The sequence below is a fragment of the Aquila chrysaetos genome, chromosome 10, assembly GCF_900496995.4.
Source record: "Aquila chrysaetos chrysaetos chromosome 10, bAquChr1.4, whole genome shotgun sequence".
Lineage (NCBI taxonomy): Eukaryota > Metazoa > Chordata > Aves > Accipitriformes > Accipitridae > Aquila > Aquila chrysaetos.
The window spans coordinates 13,738,120-13,757,237 of record NC_044013.1 but is presented as its reverse complement, the minus strand read 5'-3'; the positions used below and the strand labels follow the sequence as shown (position 1 = coordinate 13,757,237).

General features: G+C 46.9%; 1 protein-coding gene across 9 annotated transcripts in view; it reads right to left on the bottom strand.

The window, feature by feature from the left end:
* The window catches only part of LOC115347332 (interleukin 1 receptor accessory protein), a 50,120-nt gene extending 39,731 nt beyond the window's left edge, over positions 1-10,389 (bottom strand). For 4 of the 9 annotated variants that reach the window (XM_030028592.1, XM_030028593.2, XM_030028598.1 and 1 more), the window contains exon 1: positions 2,021-2,070. In XM_030028592.1, the coding sequence (XP_029884452.1) occupies positions 2,021-2,055 (35 nt within the window). In that variant the 5' untranslated portion in view covers positions 2,056-2,070. Of the gene's footprint in view, positions 1-2,020; positions 2,071-9,808; positions 10,079-10,131 lie in introns of those variants that run through there. The other 5 variants (XM_030028596.2, XM_030028594.2, XM_030028595.2 and 2 more) reach the window with 4 other exon arrangements.
* Positions 10,390-19,118: the final 8,729 nt, after the last annotated feature.

The following is a 19,118-nucleotide window of genomic DNA, read 5'->3' as shown; positions in this document are numbered from 1 at the left end:
GATACCATCTCCTGGCGTCCTTTTGGCTCGACAGATTTAACGCTAATAATGAGAATTCAGAGGAAGAAGCTGTTTTTCCCCCTCTCAAGAGAAAAGGAAAAAAGTGCAATCTAGACATGTGGAGAGAAGTGTGAGGGGCTTGAAAATACATCTGAAGAAAGTCAGTATCCCCTCCTTTCCTTTTCAGTTCTCCTGGGGTCCTCTCAGGGCTTGGCAAAGCAGAAATGCTACAGATCTTGCACACTGCTCTGCTGGAGCCCAGGGTGCCGCTGATTATACACTGGCAGCTGTTTAGCAGGCAGAGCACACTGTATTTCATACATTTAAAATAAACTAGCTCAATATCCGTCACCTCTCCAAAATATATGCACACCTGGACAATACAAATAAACAGCTGGGACTATCACCGAGAGATCTGTGGAGTGGGCTGAAGAGGGGCAGGTTGAGCCACAGCTATGAAATCAAACAGCACGGATTACCAATGCGCACACTCTGGCCACCGAGCAGTTCAAACACCAATCTACAAGAGCACTTCTGTGCTCAAGCAAAAGGTATCCAGCCAAGATAGTCTATTTTTTAAGTCTGAATAGCCAGGGAATGAAAAGCTTCCAACAGAGCTTCAAAGAGAGCTGAGACCTTCCATGAAGCCAGACACAATGCTTCTATTTTGGACAACGATGTTACAGTGAAAGGAGAGCTCTGAGAAATACCCACGTATTGCGCTACTGGAAAATAAACTGACAAACTAATCTCTGCACAGAAAAAAAGAAATCCGCAACCAACATGGCTCAGAGACCTGAGGACACTTAAGGAATCCAGGGTGAGATTCCTCCCTTGCTGGAATAGTTCTGATTAGCTGTCATGGAGCACCTGGAGACATCTGAGAACAAGCATTTAATTTACACATTCTGCCTCCTGACCTTTTTAATGGCTTTTAGATGTAAGCAACTCCACTGCCCTCTCTAAGAGGTTATTCCAACGTCCTTGTGGATATAGCAGCACATCCACATTGTGCAACAGATTGCACAGCAGCAACTCCAAGCTAGCTCAGCCCAAGTCTCTAAGGCCAGAGAATACGATGCAGACTCGAGCAGGCTTATCAGCTGGGTTTAGTCCCTTCCACAGGACTGGCCTGGCACTCTTGAACCCCAGAGCAGCTTTCCCAGGAGAGGTGTTTTCCTCGCAAGCCCAGCCTGGCACAGCCAGTGCTCTGCAGCCCCACTGCACGCCCCCACTGCCACAACAGGAGCTGCACCCAGCCCTGCTGAGCACTGGCTGTAATAGGCTCTCAGTCTCAAAAAATTCTCCAAGAGTTTCTTAAGTTCAAGTCCTTGCTGCCAGCTACATACCTGCTCTTTCACTTCACCTCCTCCCCTTACAGCCCTCAGTGCTTGCAGACCAGATTCCCAGGACGGCTGCTCCATATTCAGCCAACATCTTCCCCTTCTTGTTCCCCCAGAGAGGGACACAGCAAGCAAAAAGCCTCCAAGCACCACCGTGCTCGAGCACAACATCACTGCATTTCACTCCCCTTTCCAAGCGTCTCTTTTACTGTACCATTGCCACAAAATCCCCAGGCAGACTGCAATGTCTCCAGCACCGCTGGCAGGTTTACCCATGCTGCTGCCAGTGGCGAAGACCTGATCTCCAACTCGCCCTGCGGTGACATAAGAGAAGGATTCCCTCAAGTGACTCCAGGTATCCTGGGATGAGCAACATATTCAAGGGTAAAAGCAAGCCAGCTGAGTTTTTCTTTTTCAAGTTTGGGCCACACAGTGTTTCCACACTTGGCACTTCTATTAATCACGTTAATTTAATCGCATTTAGCCTTATAAGAAAAAGCAAACAAGAATAAGACACGAAGATGCTTCATTCCCCCTCCTTCAGCTCAAACAAGCTGCTCTGTAAGTGTGCTTTACACATCAATCCACAGCAAAATTTAAAGCAATAGAAAAAGGAACAGCAAAGGCACTGAAAGCCCGGGAGTCACCTACCTCCCCCAGGACAACACCCCACTTACAAGCAGTTCTCCAGAGGTCCTTCCAGCCCTCCCATGGGCCTCCATGTTCCCAACCCATCCACTCGGTCCTCCTGGTGACTATCATCAGAGCAACTTTCTTCCACGTGCCTGCCCCTTCCTGGTCAGCACAGTACAGTTGCGCTCTGCAAAGGGGACTAGAAAAAGCTGGGTACGGACAGAAAAAAGGAGGAAAAGAGAAACTGAACAAGACAATCCTTCCCATGTCACATGCATCGCATTTGCTCCCCATGTCTCTAACATTTCCTTCTGTAAATATTAGGTTGCACCCTCACAGGGAACTTGCTCAGGCTCTGCCTGCACTGACCCCATCAGTGCAGCTCTAAATTCAATCTTCTAACAATGGCACCCTGAATTTTCAAGTCCAGGAGCCTCCTACGAGAAGGTCTGCTCTGTGACCCACAGCACCTACACAGTGGGAAGGCTGGGAAGGAGCCGCAGGCAGCAAGCAGTGTGCTGTGATTGTCATCAATATTAATTATTTGGGGAGAATATGATTGATCTCATGAGGGCAATGAATTCATTTCTCCAGCTGAATGACAAACAAAAGGCAATATATGCACTGCTGACATTTCCAAAGGCTACAAGGAGCAGTGACAGGAGGAAATACCGCTATGTGTTAAAACCCTGCTGCAAAGGGCCAAAAATCTGAAAAGTCTCCAAAATTTTCTGTTCCGAGCACTTTCAATGCCAGGAAGCGGATGCCTTCATATTCTCAAATCTGCACTGACCCTAGCCCTGGGCTGCCTCACCTCTTTGCATTGAGAGGAAGCAATCACTGAGCATCTTTGGAAAGTTGGGTTGTTTCCCCTCTTGCTCTTTGAAACTTCTTGTCAACAATTACAGAGTCATTGCACCTGGCAGACAAGGTGGGGGGAAGCTTAGAAAGGGGAAAACATTGCCTTCCTGGGTAGCCACAACCCAGGGCTATTCAGCAGGGCTGAAATGCGAAAATGCAGCTTCCCTGTGCAGTGGGAGAAGAGGAGGACACAGTAAGCCTGGAGAAAAGCATTCCCACCTCTCCGTGGCCTTGGTTCAGGGGTGTCTGTGTGTGTGCAGCCTCCCAAGGAGCCAGAATTAAAGTCTACCTAAAGCCCACATAGCAACGTGAGACAGAACAGGGAAGGTGGAGAAAGGTAAATGCACTGGGGCTGTGGCTATTTTTACAGGAGAATGGATGAGGGGGGAAAGACAACCCAGTCCATGGGGATGTTAATCCAGTGGAGCCTGAGTTTTGCTACGTCCTTCAGTCACCCCAACACGAGCCCTGTCTGGCTCAACTGCAACCAGCACAATTAGCTAGAGCAACACATTTTAGGATCCAGCAGCACATCTGTGCTCATTCAAAGAGGTTGGGTGCCCTACAAGCCCTTCACAGCCTGCCAACGTTACCACGCTGGGCAGCAACACATACATCCCCCTCACATTATCCAGATTCCTCCTTATAAACAAGGGCTGGGAGGTGTCTGTGCTTGAAGGAAGAAGGGGGAGGTAGCTATTTCTCAACGGAACAAATCCAATTATTTGTATTAGAGTGAATTTGTACGGCTCTTACTGTCAGAATAAGTATTTTCTACAGATCCTGGAGCTTTGAATCAACAGATGGCTGATGTTACTATGGTGGCCCTAGATGTTACTATGGTGGTGTAGAGGTGAGGTGGTTTTACTTTTGGTTCCTTGTGAGATTTGCTTTTTGCTCTAGGGCTAACCTCAGAAAATAATAACTAGAAATTTGGGCTCCTGCCACTGCCATTTACTATGCTCCCGTAAGTCTCTAAGGTGGAAGATTTTAAAACAGTTTACTAGTTTAGGGTAGCAATATGAGTTTCTGCTTAATCTACATGAAACCTACAGAGGCATCAATCACCAACTGTAGTGCATGAAAAATTGTAGTGCCTCCCTGATAATCAGGCATCAGAGAGCTTATAGATGGCTGTCCCCTGAACTGAGTGCATTAGTAGGGGCTTCTGAAATCTGTGCCTCTGTTTCCCCAGCCACACTTACAACAGCCTCTCCCCACCTCACACCACAGCTGTGCATCTTAATGTCTCTAAAGTGCTTAGAGATGCCGAGATGAAAGATAACATATGAGTGCAAAGTATAGATTAATTCCCTGAGCTCAGCAGTCACTGGAGCTGATGGGGCTAAATGTACCACATACCCACCACGCAAAACTTGGGTTCTGAGCCTGTCTTAAATAGTAACTACTTAAGCAGCAGTTCCCTTGGAACAAGTCATTTTGGGGCTGGTTGGCTGGGCACATGGAGTCCCAGAAGGCAGGAAACACATAAATGCAATACACTACTATGAAAAATAGATGCTTTTCCAGAATAAGGTTTCAAACCTGTTCCTATAGAATCTGGTAGTGGGATTTCAACTCATTTCAGTAGGAACATGACAGAGCTGTTCACATTTTAGCAACCAGCATGTTAAGAGCATGGCCAAACATAATTCGAAAAGCTATTTCCATTTCTGTTTGGTTTTTAAATGATTAAAAATCCAGTTTAAATATTGCAAGGAAAACTTTAAATTGAGCAAGATAAGTTTTGGCTTCCTTCCGAGTAGAAGGCAAACCCCAAAACGCTACTGCAAATCTAACAGATGGGAGTTATTTTTCACTCTTTAAAAATTTCATTCCCTTGCACTGAGATTAACTGTAATTAGCTCTTTATTTACATCTAGGACAAAAGGTAAGATGATAAAGAAAGGCAACTATAACCACAAATCACAGGCAGCAAAAGGCAAAAAAAAGCAAATAATCCCTCTGAGAAGAAAACATCATGTCTTTCTCGCCAAGAAGCATAATTGTTATAAATATATCGTTAAACAGCTCCACAGCATCCTGTCAGCACTAAGGATAAACATTTAGGTCACAGTTTTGCAAGCTTTTACACACAAGTTGGTCGAATATATAAGAATCATCCTCTGAACATCTGAAAATATCACATGCCTACGAGTGGACAGGATCAGGCCTAAGACAGTCAAGATATTTCATTACACTTTCTTTCAGTCACGCAAGGGATTAAGCAACACCAGGAGAGAAAAAAAAAAAATCAAAACAACAAACCCAAAAACACCACAACACACAGCAGCTTTTCTAGTTAAAGAGACAGAGAGGTATTAAAACTTACTTTCTCTTTTTGTTTTTTTCCTTTTTTTAAAGTCCTCTTCTAATTCTGATAACACCTCAGCTTAGCAAAACTGAAGAGGCTTCTTAAGTATTTGTGTGAGCGCACGATTCATGTTGTACCTTTGCCCTCCAGTCGCACATCAAACCCGTCCGAGGAGCTCCCTGTGAAGCCAAGAACCAGCCTTCTGCCGTGGTACTTCCAGGCTGCAACGCAGAGCTCCCAGCTTGCGCCCAGACAACCCACTGACCACGGCCACGCTGGCTGAAGCGGAAGGCCAGATCCAAAGCTGTAAGGATTAAATAGTAAAGCTTGCCCAGCCATGCCTAAGAGAGCTGTTAGCAATAAAGAAGACTAAACCGCCTTGATGGCAGTCTCAAATGCTTCTGAATCAACTGGGCACTCCCCTATGCCAGCTCAGGGATCCCAATACCCATGATGGACATGGGATGGGAGCGCATGACCATCCAGTTCTCCTTCCAGGCATGATAATACGGTCTTCTTCTGTGGTCACCTAGAGAGAGCTGGGAAGAGCTGGTAGCTCTTGATGACCCTGCTCTGGGTGGGATTGCCGAGGTAATGGCTCTCTGGCACCTCCCTGGTGTTCCCAGGAGAAGGAGCCACCTACCAATCCCCTGATTCAGCCCAGGATTCATGGCAATCTCTTATTCTCTGCCCCAAACAGAGCTTTTAAATTAACGGTCCCTTTTTGTTAACACATGTAAATCTAAAAAGACTCCGTAAGAATCAGCATAACTTTTTCATATAAATATGGAGTCGGCACATAACAAAAGAGAGAGAAGTAGAAGGAGAGTAAGAAGGAAAGCAAGAAGGTCCAAACCCAACACCAGGGACCTTGACTCCAGTCACTGAAAAAGTTAAGGACCGGTATAATTCTCCTCATTTTTACTCAAACGACAAAATGAAGCTCCTGCTCTCTCACACTCTTTCCTTCTCTTTCCCTAACACTCTCAGAGACTTCTATCTTTAGCCAGTTATCCTTGCTGTAATTTTCTTTAAATTGTAATTGGATAATCATGCCAACTCAGGGGAAACCTGTGTCAGAGGAATTCCTGGGGATATAGCCCCCACTTGATGAAACTGAGAGTAGCTAAATTAACAAAGGACTGACTAAAGATACGATTCTTTGCTCATAGTAGAAATCCTCTTTTACCAGAAACTATTTTTAAGGAACCCTATAACAAAATATGTATGCTTGTACATTCATGCTCCTGTATTCTATTTTCTGTCAAATAAGACTCTGAAATTATGAATATCATGATCTGTGCATGTGTCTCACTGAGACCTCTGAGGCTGAAGGTAGCAAGTGTGCGGGCTAAGATCTAAATTCCCAAAAGCACAAGCACCATTTGAACTAATTTCCCCAAATCAGTTTCCTTTTTGCAGTCTCTCCGAGCATACATGTGGCTCAGTTGCATGCCAAAGCCCTACACGTAAAAACACTGCGGCTGAGAAACGCGAGATTAGCCTTCTGCTCTGCAAAAACATTGGGGTGGGGAGAAATCCTAAAATACCTCCCAAAAGAAGCAGCTGTTTTGTTCCAGTTTAGCAGTGACCAAATCTCAGCCATACATTTTGCTGATGGCAGAGCAGAACAAAGCAGTTACAAACCTTGGAGGGAAAGAAACCCACCTGCACGTGAGCCCCTGAGCTGCACCCAGGCTGCAGAGCTGGTGCGAGAGAGGGGGTCAGCTCAAGCGTGGCAAACACGACAGCCAGCTTTGCCTTCCTTCTGCCCCTGCATCTGGCCCACCTTGCGCAGCCGAAGGAGCACCAGCTCTCACCCACCGGGTACAGAGATGCTACCGGCTGGGCTGCATCAGCCTGGCAGCACAGAGGAGATGGCTCTTGGCTCTGCTTATGGGAGCTGAGAAATCCATGAGCTGTGTCAAGAGAAAGGCAGGGGAGGAAGGAGGAGAGCAGGCAAGGTCTGAACTGTGAGCTCCACTGTAGAAAGTGTTTCAGTTCCCAGATAACGTGGAGCTGTTCACAGATTTCAGCTTATATAGGCTTTTCCATATATCTATTTTTACTCCCAAAGCATTCCCCATTACAGTATGATGAAAAGAAAGACCGGACAGCATGGATGCTCACAGATACCTGAACGCATTCACATGCTGATTATAATCTTCCAAACTGTCCACCTTGCTAAGGCAACCCATGCTCTGAGAACCAAGCTGGGACACCTCCTCTCCCACACCGCCAGCTGCAAGGGTTACGTTTGTGGCAATTTTTTGCAAGTCAGAGTCTTGCTGAAATGGGAGGACATTTGACAACACTGGAAGACCCAGGACAGATGGGGAAAGGAATATGAATCATATGCCTGTCAAAATAGCCAACATAAAAATCCTGACATAAGTGAGAAGGAATAAAAGAACAGATCTGGCCTCTTGTTCTGAAGGAATGAAATGCTTCTTCCCTGGTGCTGGCATCTGGCACATGCAGGTATTGAAGGAATAAAGCTGGAACAAGCTCTCTCTGCCTCCTCCTTCCTATATGCATATTTCAGAGCATAAAATTATAGCACCAAGGCTGGCAAGGAGGCATTCCCCATCCCTCCACGTATCCAGGCACTATCCAACCTCCTGCCACACTGCTCTCCCAACCCTCCGAAGTCTCTCTTACCCATGTGTTCCTGCGAGGCACTTTGGGGTAGCACTACCTGACCCAGGGTATGAACCTGCTCAAGCCCGGACCGGTGCAGTACTCATCCCCACTGCACACTAGCTAATGCTCAGATGCAGGATACCTGAGCAGACCCCCTTCCAGAGGTCTGGAAGGAGAGAGCCCCGAGGTGTTCAGACACAAGCTTTCCTTCACAGACTCTGGAGGGACCATGCGTGGGCAGACTTGAGCAAGCACAGCTCTTTCTATGTAATACGTAGACACTTTGAACTCAAGCTACATCCAGAGACATGGAAAGAAAGTCACAGGGCTGCGTGCGTGTAAACCTGTCCTCTGCCTTGCACAGAGGTACTGTGTTAGAAACTTAACCCCTCACCCCACAGCTCTCTGCTTCACCTCCATGCAGCATCTCCCACCTTCCCAGCTTAATGTTTCCTGATTATTTCAGCGCCCTGCACACTTTCACCGCCCCACGCCCTCACAGCCTTACTCTCCACATTCCATGTTATTCTACATCCTTAACCGCTCCTACAGAGAAGGTGTTCCCAGTGACAAGAACAACCCTGCACCTACTTCAAGAGCTTAATCTTCTCCACTTGTCCTTCCCTGCTCACCACAGCCAGGCAGGCAATGGGAGCAGAAAGCAGGACCCTTCCCAGCACTGAGCCCTCCCACCAGAAAGCCCTCGGGCTGGAGTGATGCTCTCCATGCAAAGAGGAGAGGCTTTTCCTGCAAGGAACATAAGAAAGCAAGTAAATCTCCCAGAGCTGCCAAACGCAACCCGTTATAAATGACCCTCTAAGTTATGAGATAGGGACTCTCCACAGCACAGTTAATAAATAACACCCCACAATCCTTCTGTGTATGGAAGTATAAGTTCAGTGACAGTTCTGCTTACCCACGAGGGGCCACAGTTAAAAATGGAGTGTCAGGAAAATAGTACTTTTTAATTATATAGCAAATAATTTTTTAAAAAAACATAAGGAGCTTGCTGCAATCTCCCAAATCCAGAAGTAAAAAGCCTTTCCTAGGATAACAAAACTAATTGCACGGAACAAAAGCCATCACTTTATAAGAAAATAAGATCTGTACAGAAAAACAGAATTTTATCCAAGCGTTACAACCAGCTATTCACAAAGCAGAGGCTAGGATGGAAAGAAGGAGTGTGTGTGTGTGACAGTGTATTTATAATCCAGTTTACAGTAACATCCTAAGGCCCTGAGATCAGGATCCCGTTGTGCCAAGCACCGTACAGACACACTCCGAGAAGCCAGCCCAGGCTCAGGAACAAGCACTGCCACTGTAATGAAGGGAAGTGACACTGTCACAGAAAAGGGCCACCTGAAGCACTGGAGCCTCGATGGCTTCCTTTTCAGGAAAGCATTCCCACCGTCTAGTTTCCATCCAGGTACCCCCCCAAAATGCTTCACATAAGGGGCAGCTGTCCTCAACAAACACACAGCAAAAGGCATCTTGCTGCTAGCATCTAATCACTTTCAGGCTGTTTTCTTGGACACGTCTCTTCCACTTCATTTTTCTGCTGCAGCTTAAGTCTGACCCCTTCCTCTCCCCCCTTCCATTTCAAAGATCTGTTTGACAGCAGAAGGGAACAGGTATCAGAGGCTCACGCATTTGCAATGCGGATGAAAATTAAAGTTGCATTTGTCAGTGCATGTAGCGCTCTACCTAGGAATATCCAAATTTCCCCGGCCCAAAGGAGGGAATTTAAGCAAACCACTCTGCATTTCGGGTACCGGCGGCACGGCCAGCGCGGCGGCAGAAGCGGCGGAGACACGCGTCTGCGGTCCTGCAGCTCGCCTCGGGCTTGCCTTCCCACCGGCTGCGTCCTTTGCCGAGGGACAGCGGCGGGGTCCCCCCGGCCCCGGCAGCAGCACAGGGGCCCCGGCAGCAGCACAGGCGCCCCAGCGCCCGCTCGCCTCCTCCGTCCCTCGCTCCCGTTAACCCCGGCCCGGCGGCGCTGGACGCGGCCGCGCACGTTCGCTCTCACCGGGCAGAGGCGTCTCCGGGCCGGGGGCCGCGAAGGCTCCTCGGGCTCTCCCGAGCGGTTCTTCTTTCTTTCCTTCTTTCTTTCCTTTTTCCCCACCGGCCGACGAGCGGAGGCTGCTGCTGCTGCTGCTGCCGCCGCCGCCCGCCTCACCCCGCGCACCGCCGCGGCTGGAAACCGCCGCCTCCGCCAGAAACTTTCCCTCCGAGTGCGGGGAAGTTCAGGACCGGGGCGGGCCGGACCCCCCCCCGCCCCGGGGCCGCGCCTACAGAAACACGCGTGTACCCCTCCCACCCCCGCGCGCCGTGGCTCACCTGAGAACGCGGGGGGCGCGCGCAGCCGTGTCCCGCGCGCCGCTCTCTCCTCCTCCACCACCTCTTCTTCTTCCTCTTCCTCCTCCTCCTCCTCTTCGTCCCCGCTCCGCGCCCCCCCCCCGGCTCCGCTCCGCCCCTTTCCCCGCCGGCCGCGCTCCTAACGCGCACGGGGAGGGTTCACCCGCCCCCGCCCGCGCCGCGGGGGTGCCCCCGGTTGCAGCGCGGCCCCGAGCTCCGCGCACGGGTGGGTGGTGGTGGTGGTGTCACACCGGGGAACCGGCAGCAGCCGGGGTGGGAGGAATCGCGGTGAGCGAGCGAGCGCAGGGCGGGTTCGTAAGGCGGAAGGCTGCCGCCGTGTCCCTCTCGCAGTTTGCGGGGTCCTGCTGCGAGGAGGCGGGTTACGCGGCCGTCCGCGGGCCACGGCTCCCTCTCCTGGCCCGAGCTGCCCTGCCGGCTTGAAGCTGCCGGCGGCGGAGGGGCAGGCAGGCAGCTGCCTGGAGTCAGGGCCCCGTCCGCCGGGCGGCCGAGAGACATCTGGAGCCTTCGGAGCCAGCCCGCTGCCTGTTTCGGTAAAAGCCCTAACGCCGCTGCAGCCCCCTGCGCTCTCTGCGGGTCGCTTGCCCCCCAGGGAGGCAAAGTTTGCCCTCCTCCCCTCCGTGGTGCGCTGGGAGGGAAGGAAGGGCTCGTTGGCGAGAGCCGTGGCACCGCACAGCACCCTGGGCGCCGCGATGCCACCTCGTCCCTGAGAAGTGGCACCTTTTTGCTGTATCGCTGCCAGGGACGCAGCCCGGATGAGGCTGAATTTGTTGATGGATGAGGAGCGGACGCCTGAAACGGACTCCAAGGGAAATGGTAGGGAGGCTGAGGAGTGGAAGAAAAATCTGCAGAAATTTGGGCTGGCGCCTTCACCTGGAGAACGTGGCCGGTGATGATCAGTGCAGCCCCTAGTGCAGGACTGCCCTTGCCCCGCTCAGGGAGGAAAGCGCTCTCTCCTCACAGGTTGGCCAGGAGGCTCTTCCATCCTGGCAGTGAGTGACCTGGCCTTATTCGTGCTTTTGTCACCACTTGGCAGCCTGACAGCAAAGCGATACGTCTGCACACAAAGCCTTTAGTGCTAAGGAAAGTCCTGTCGGTCGAAAGTGCTGCAGCACTTCTTCGCACTATTGGCTACAACACTTGGACTGAGTTCAAGATTCCAGTCGTTATCCCCAGGAGGTGGCTCTAGGATATCTAGGAGACCAAATTTCACCCCACCCTGTGAAGCTCCTCTGCAACAAACTGTCCTAGAGAGCAGGGCCGGTTGCATCTGGTGCAACCTCTCACAGCCACCACTAGCACATATCTCCCCAGTCTTCTCCACGAGGCTGTGTGAGGTACCACTGCACGTACACCTGCTGCTGCAAAAGGAGGTCCTTGTCCTGGCAGCCCACCCCAGCTCATCAAGGGCACACCTGAAGTTCCCCCCATCCCAAGGAGGAGCGGCTGTGGCCTGGCTGTGCCACAGGGTGTGAAGGAGCTGCTATGGGAGGCCAGCGCTGCTCCTGCTGCTCCGGCAGGAATAGCTCTTCCTCCTGCACCTCTGTCCCCTTCCCTTCCCAGTGCTCTGGCACAGCAAAATTAGGCAGAAAGTTTCTTATCTCAGCAGCTTTCTTCTCCTGGCAGTGAATGCCCTTGAAAATCTGCCTACTTGGCTTGTGCTTAGAGTCAGCTCTACTCAAGCCATCTCTAACCCAAATCCATCCAAGTATTAAAGTAACTTGTTAAGGCAGAGCTCTGTGTAGACTAATTTACCCCACTCTTAGGGCAGATTAGTCCGTGTTTCGCTCCATGCTACCTGCACAGCTCCACGATCCAAGATAGCTTGTCTGCAGCTACTTTAGGTATCCGTACACTCGGCTGCATTACTGAATATAGGCAAAACTGGAATGGCAAGGAACATTTTGTGAGCTGTATTTTCCAACATACTTACAGAGAAATATGTGCTTAAAATCTTCTGTTGAAACACGACAGTCCACTTGTCTCATAGAAGATGAAATAACAAAAGGATTGCATATTTTAGTTGTGATATTTAATGCAGCTGTGGGAGTAGCTTAGCTGCTCCGGCGATTGTTACAAGAATTAAATAATAATAATAATAATAATAATAATAATGATGATGATGATGATGATGATACCTTGTTCTACGTAATATCTGCCATCCATAGATACAGATCTGGGATAGGACGTGTCATTATTCTTGTTTGGGAGGATCCAGGCACTGTTGCAACACTGGTAATGCAAGTTAACAGTCATCGACATGTACACCCTGGCATATTCATACCGTTCCAAAATCCTAGCCTGCCAGTGCAAATTAGGGTCTTTAGGCCACTGTCATTAATTTTCTCTGATTTTGACAGAAAGCCAGAATTCGACTTTAGATTTCATTGAAAGGCTCATGAATTAAGGTTCAAGACCACGTTTCCAGAGATTGTTTTAAAGCTACAGCTGATAGCAAAGCCCCAAACCACACCTGCTTATTGTGTTTTCATGGGAAAGGTTTCAAACTCTTTTTGCTTATAGATGAAAAGAATCAGTAATTCCCTACTGTAAAATAAGGGTAATATTGCTCACTTGGGCTCAGTGCTGTCATAAGGATTATTTTTGTATTGCTATTTTTTCTCCCATCCTCTCTCCACACTTGCACATGCTATTTCTGTGCAGGTTAAAATGCAACACAGTTACACCCTAGAGTGAATTATACTACAGTTTGAAGAGCAATTCAGTAAATAGAAAACATTTTTTAAGCACAAAAAAGCAGCATTGTGCCACAATTTTGGGGCAGGGAGCAAAGAGCAGCATTACTAAGTGAAACCACGGAGGGAAATTAAATAGCAGAGGAATGTGTTGGTGTTTAGCCAGGACACTGGAGCTGCTGGCATTGCGACTGCTGCAAAAATATTCCACAGATCTCCAGTAACAAGTGGCCAAAGGCCTTGATTTGCTGCTGTTCTATTCCAGTTAGGCAATTTAGAACTAAAAGCACAGGAGGAGCCTGGATCATACAGCCCAGTTCTCTGCCATGCCAGGCACAATGTTGTTTATGCTCCAACTTAAAACAAGTTTGTGTTTTCTGCCCGTTAATGCTGCTGGGAGATTCTCCCAGACTGTCCATGTCCCTGATGGTCAGGAACCTTCATGTCATTTCCATCACCAGTTTATTCCCACATATTCTGGCACCAGCATTGGCTCTCATTTCAGTAGCTGCTCATCACTCCTTACTTAAGTATTTTATGGAGATGGTTCTTGCCTCCTTTCCTCCCCCGAGCTACACAGGACTGGCTTTTCAATCTTCTTTCCTAAATGACTCTCAATTCACCTCAGACCTCTTCCTTCCATCTGCTCTGATTTCAATTAATCTTAAAGTGCATATGGATGACCAAAAGTAGTTATAGTATTAAATGGGAGGAGGTCTCACTGATGCTTCATACAATGACATTAAAGTCCCCATTTCTCACTGAAATACCTCACCCGGTAATCCCAAGATTGCATTTATCTTTCCGCAAATAAGCTGTAGTGCTGACCTCATATTTCCCCTCCATTTTTGCTTGCAATGCTAAGTTCCCAGGCTGGATCAGAAACTTGTTACTATTCCCTTGTCAGTTCCCAATTCTCTTGTATTTGTCCCAACTCTCAGCCTGCACACAGTTTTCTGATTTGTTTGTTCTTAGCCAGCATTTCTGATACTGGGAGATCAAGGTAGTTTCATAACCTCTAAAAGACATGTTCCTGCTTGTTACTTTACTCACACCCACCTAACCCATTTTTCCTCTTTCCTAGTTCAGGAAACAAGCCCTAGACTACATATAATTATAGTCTGTGTAGTTATAAATGAACGTGCCTTCTGTGTTTTACACCTACGTTTTAACTGGCATTGAGAAGAGCACGCCTGATAACCTAAGATAAAGGACATCATAGAAGAAACGGGAGAATGACAGACATTTCTAACATAGCAGCACATGAACCTCCCATCTGCTTCTGTCAAGAAGCTGAGGTTACCCACACACGGGGGCAAAGGCTGAATATTTTCTGCTGAGACCATTTTCCAGCGAGGAACCTGTGCCTGGCTGTGCAGGCACACATGGCTTTCAGACAGGTATGCACTGCTCATTCACTAAAATGCATGAGGAGCTGCAATTCTATCTGTGTCAGGTGAACTTGACTAACACAGATCATGTATTCTTTGACATATTGACTATATCCAAACTAGATCTCAAATCATCTCACTCCCCGGTGAGGCATGTTGTGTGAACCTCTATAAAAACCCTGCACAAGGAGGAGGGATTGGAAGCACAGCTTCGTTATGAGTTCATCGTTTATTCCTGAGGATGTAGCAAATAGCTGTTGTCCATGTTCATGTGCTAAATATTGTTAGTGTCTCTTCCTCTGTATTACCATGGCGGTAGGACTGCTAATGCAAATGGTTCTCAAATGGGAACTTGACCTTACATGACTTGCACCTAAGTCCATTCAAATCTCTGTCACAAATGTTTTGATACAGCCTAAGGCCGGAGATATTTTCCAGTCCTATGATTCTGTGTTTCATACAAGCTAAAACTATTTCAGATCAGTGATGGAGAGGAATATCTTCTCATCCTGCTAAAGGCTTCAACTTTTGGCAGGTATCTGACCCACAAGTACACACACGTTGGACACAGTTTGTGGTTAGGATGCCTGGACATCCTTCTGCACAACACATTCAAATGTACCAAATTTGTATAAACTGCTGGGTATTTCTACATGGAGCAGCCTTTGGAGTTGTTTTCAGACACCTTGCTTCTCTGGCTGATGGTTCTGACACCATTGCAAAAGGGAAAAGGCACTGAAGTAACACGCTGTCTTTCCTGGTTAAATGGAGCCAATTAAAAGATCATAAGAAGGCAGGAAAAGCCTTCATATGTCGTGTTTTTATCCTACCTAATTGTAAAAGCTCTTCCTATCTTGACATAAGTTTATACAGATGTTTTGATGCTTTAATAGTTTTTCAATAGTCTTTTTTTCTGAACAAAACCCAGCATTTCTGAGTAACTGTCCGATGATGAATTGCAACGGTTATGGAAAAAAAGAGAGCATCGTGTCTGGTGAATGAAAAAAATTCCATTAACACATTCCAAAAGCTTATTATTATAATCAATAACAGTTTACTTTTTCCCCTAAAAATGCAAGATCATTCTGCAGAATGGCCTTTTAAATCTTTGATTTCACTTCAGCAGTGATGAAGCAACATTAACCTTCAGACTCTCAGTTTATCTGTGCATAAGTTAAGGATTTCTTAAGGAAAACAATCCTTTTGTGTAACTCTTAGAAAGGTTACACAAGCAACAGAAGATTTTAGGAGCAAACTCAAGAAACTGCAGAAAACCTTACACAATCCCTGGTGAGGGCAGCTGCAGGTTAGCAAGGCCTTGATGTGGGGAGATGCTGTTACATGCCAAAATCGGGAATTCCTCCATAAAAGGCTGTCGTGTTTTAACCAAAGGGCAGGGCCCTCTGCTCCTGTTAATCAGCGCTGCGCTGATGGAGCTGTAGCAGTTCACGCTGGTGGAGGTTTTTGGCAATGTTGAGGGCTGTGGTTAGGCAGAATACCCGTCTGCACAAAGAGTGATTCCTGGCATCCTTGCGGCTCATTTCCCAGGTTAGTGTATTTCCAGGCGTTTGAAAGTTCCTTTCTCTTGATAGCTGCTATCCATCATTATAAAAATGAGCATAACAGACAAAGCAGAATGGCCAGTTTTGCTCTAACTCCATTGACCTCACTGGATTTACATTAGAGAAGACTTTGGAGTAATACATTTGCATTTGCACAATTACTAGCAACTGCTGTAATTCCTCCCACCCCGACTGCTATTGATTTCCCAGGTGCCAGATCAGCGCAATGCAGCCCCGTGCAGCTGCAGTGGACCAGCTCCGGTGGCAGGAGCAGGGGGATGAGCTGGCCTTGCTGTCACTGTGTCACAACGATGGTGCTGCTTGGACGTGGGTGGCTTCTGCTAAAGGCCCACCCCACCCTTTATCATTACCTCCTGAAGCACCAGGGAGGAAAGTTTCTGGAGCAGCCTCCTGGCAGATGCAGGAAGGGTAAAATAGCCTAACAGATCGATCGATTTTTAAATGGAAATCAGTATGATTGTAAATGTCATCATGAGCTCTGTGAAAGCAGAGGACAGGACTCAGGGATGCTCCTGGTAACTTCTAGTCCTGGGTTTCCACATCTATCTTCAAGGGAAAATCAGAAGCCCTTAAGACTATTGTCTTTCCTGTAGCAGGAAGAGGGATTGAGCCAAAATTTGCCAAGGTGCAATAAATGTCATTAGCCTCCTAAGGCATAACAAGCTTGGACAAAGGTTTTTGAAGGAATGGATGAGCCACAGGAATATTTCATTAATTGCAGATGGTATTCGGAGAACAGCTGTAAAGATCAACAGAGGAAGTATTCAATTTGTATAAAGAACGATGAAAGGATGCTGCCTGCATGTGTGGGTACAACAACCTACAGCTCTCACAGGAATGTGGGCACCTTGAGGAAAACGCTTCAGTTAGGGCAGTTAATTACTGCTATGTAATTTGACAAAAAAAGACTGAGTTAAGTCAATGGAAATTGGATAGATGTATAGGCAGCCTTAAGACACAAGCCACACTTATGGAAACTCTTTTTTTTTGGAAGCAGATCACCCACCTGCCTCTTCCTTATGAAATGAGAGATCTTAAAGATCACTGAAGAGGAGGGAATCAAGAGCAACGCATTTGTTAGCAAGTCATAAATTTGCAGGGAGAAAGTGAGGGGAGCAGAAAAAGAATGAACTCGAATTTCACAAGGGCAAGAGGCACCCTCGAACCCCAGCAGTTGCTCGGCTCATGGCAGAGAGCCATCAACTGGGAGATGCAAAGTCGCAAAGCAGCATCTGACAATGAAGTTCACAAGTCCTTAACCAGCAATGTAAAGATGTGCTCGACAGGCTGCAAGTTAAACGACCTCCCAGGTTTAACACTTAGTCTTCATAATATGCCAGAGAAACTTCTGAAGAGAGTAATTGGCCAAAAGGAAATGAACGATGAACCCTATGATGGAAGTCAATGCTCCTGGGAATTTTTTTTTGTTGTTGTTGTTAAATTTCTCTGTATTATTATTTCTTTCTGTATAGCATGGATGAAAGATCCTGGCTGAACTGAAGTCCTCTGCCCATTCTCAGAAGGCTGAAGTTAGAGGATGTTTCAAAGCAAGGTTGCTCATTCTGGTAAACATCAAATCTTCATCTGACCTGAAACGAAAGGTGTCCTTTCATGTTTGAGCTGCTCAACTTTTTTTAAAACCATTTAAAATACTTTAAATTTGCATTTTTTTTTTAAGATTTCACTTCTATTTCAAGCACATTAAAATTCTCCCCTCCACTCCTTTTTAGTCAAAACTCTTCACTGAATTCTTCTTCAGTTTATAAATAGTTTTGGTCCCTCTAAACTATCATTTTTATGACTTTCATATTTCTGGAAAAAAGGCACTGCTATTATTAGTCACCTACAGTCTTCAAGATATTACCCAAAGCATTGTCAAACAACTTCTGTTCCACTAGTACTGGGAGGGCACCCTATTAAATGGATGTTTTTAATTTGACCAGTCACTTCAGACAGGTTTCTCAACCCACAGTTGTGCAATCAGTTAGCAAATTATTTTGAGGTTGAAAATACCCTCAGAGGAAATTTCTAGTTTGTTCTCACATGGTTGTGTGCTCCCAGCCACCTTTATCTCAGCTGAGCCGAAATCACCACATTCAGGTTCGCCAAGAATGACACCTGTCCATAGGATGGGGGATACGTGTGAGATCCCACCTTGATGGACAAGTGCATTGTGTTGGGCCATATTAAGTCAGGAAAAAGCCGTGTACCTGGTGCTACAGTATAACATGGGGAATTTCATGTTTCTGATGCAAATGTGGGTTTATGGGGAGGGAGCCCTTTGGACAAGAGCTGTGGTTCCCCATCACTTTCCAGATGAATCTGTGTGTAACATCTGGCTGGTGCCTCCCCTTAGCTCCGCTTTCCTGCTCCTGCCCCACCTGAGATATAACTACAAGCTATGTCATCTGTACCTAAGTCAGGTTTAGAGTATAATTTTTACCACATTCAAGATCTAAATAAAAGTTATCCCTTGCAATGGGTGATAGTAGAAAAGGTAACAGAAAACAAATGTCTGCTAGCAAGCCAGTTAAACAACTTGTAATCTGGACTTCCTCGTGAGGATAAATATGGGGCTGCAACTCTTTCCTTCCCAGTGAACACTCTTCTCTGCTGGTGAAAAGAGATTTCCTCAAGCTTTTTATCCAGTGAAATCACCTAACCCATCATTTTCAGGCATGGAATTTTTCTGCTCACACATGCTGTCAGTTGTTCTGTGGGGTTATTTCTCATGCAAACCAAAATAGTTCCTGATTTAAAATGTTCCTCAACCTGACTGTTCACATGATAAATGACATAATGGAGTCGCATTTGTTAGCACCAGAAGCAAACTCCAAAATAGAACCAGACAATTGCTAAACAAACATTCTGTAATTATCTTTTCTTTCCTGACCAGCTGAACGATGAAGAAAGCGGCAATGTGTGGAGCTCGTGATTAAAGCTGGTCATTTAGGCAAGAAAAAATATCGGATCCAAGAGTATTTCATCAATCAGAGTGTGGAGGGAGTTGGTTTCAGCCGATGGGACCAATATTGTGGCAGATGTTGATTGTTTTCCCAGCGTTGACTCCCACTGACTTCCCTTTTTATACTTTTAATCTGTCTCGTACATCACTTCATGCAGCCTTCTCTGGCTTATTTTCTTCTACCTTGCATTAATAATTAATTCCATTGCTTTTGGCATGCCTTTGACCTTCAGCCATTACCAACACCTTGATATACATCTTTGGACATGTCACACTATATATTACATTATACATGTTTGAATCTACTACATGGAGG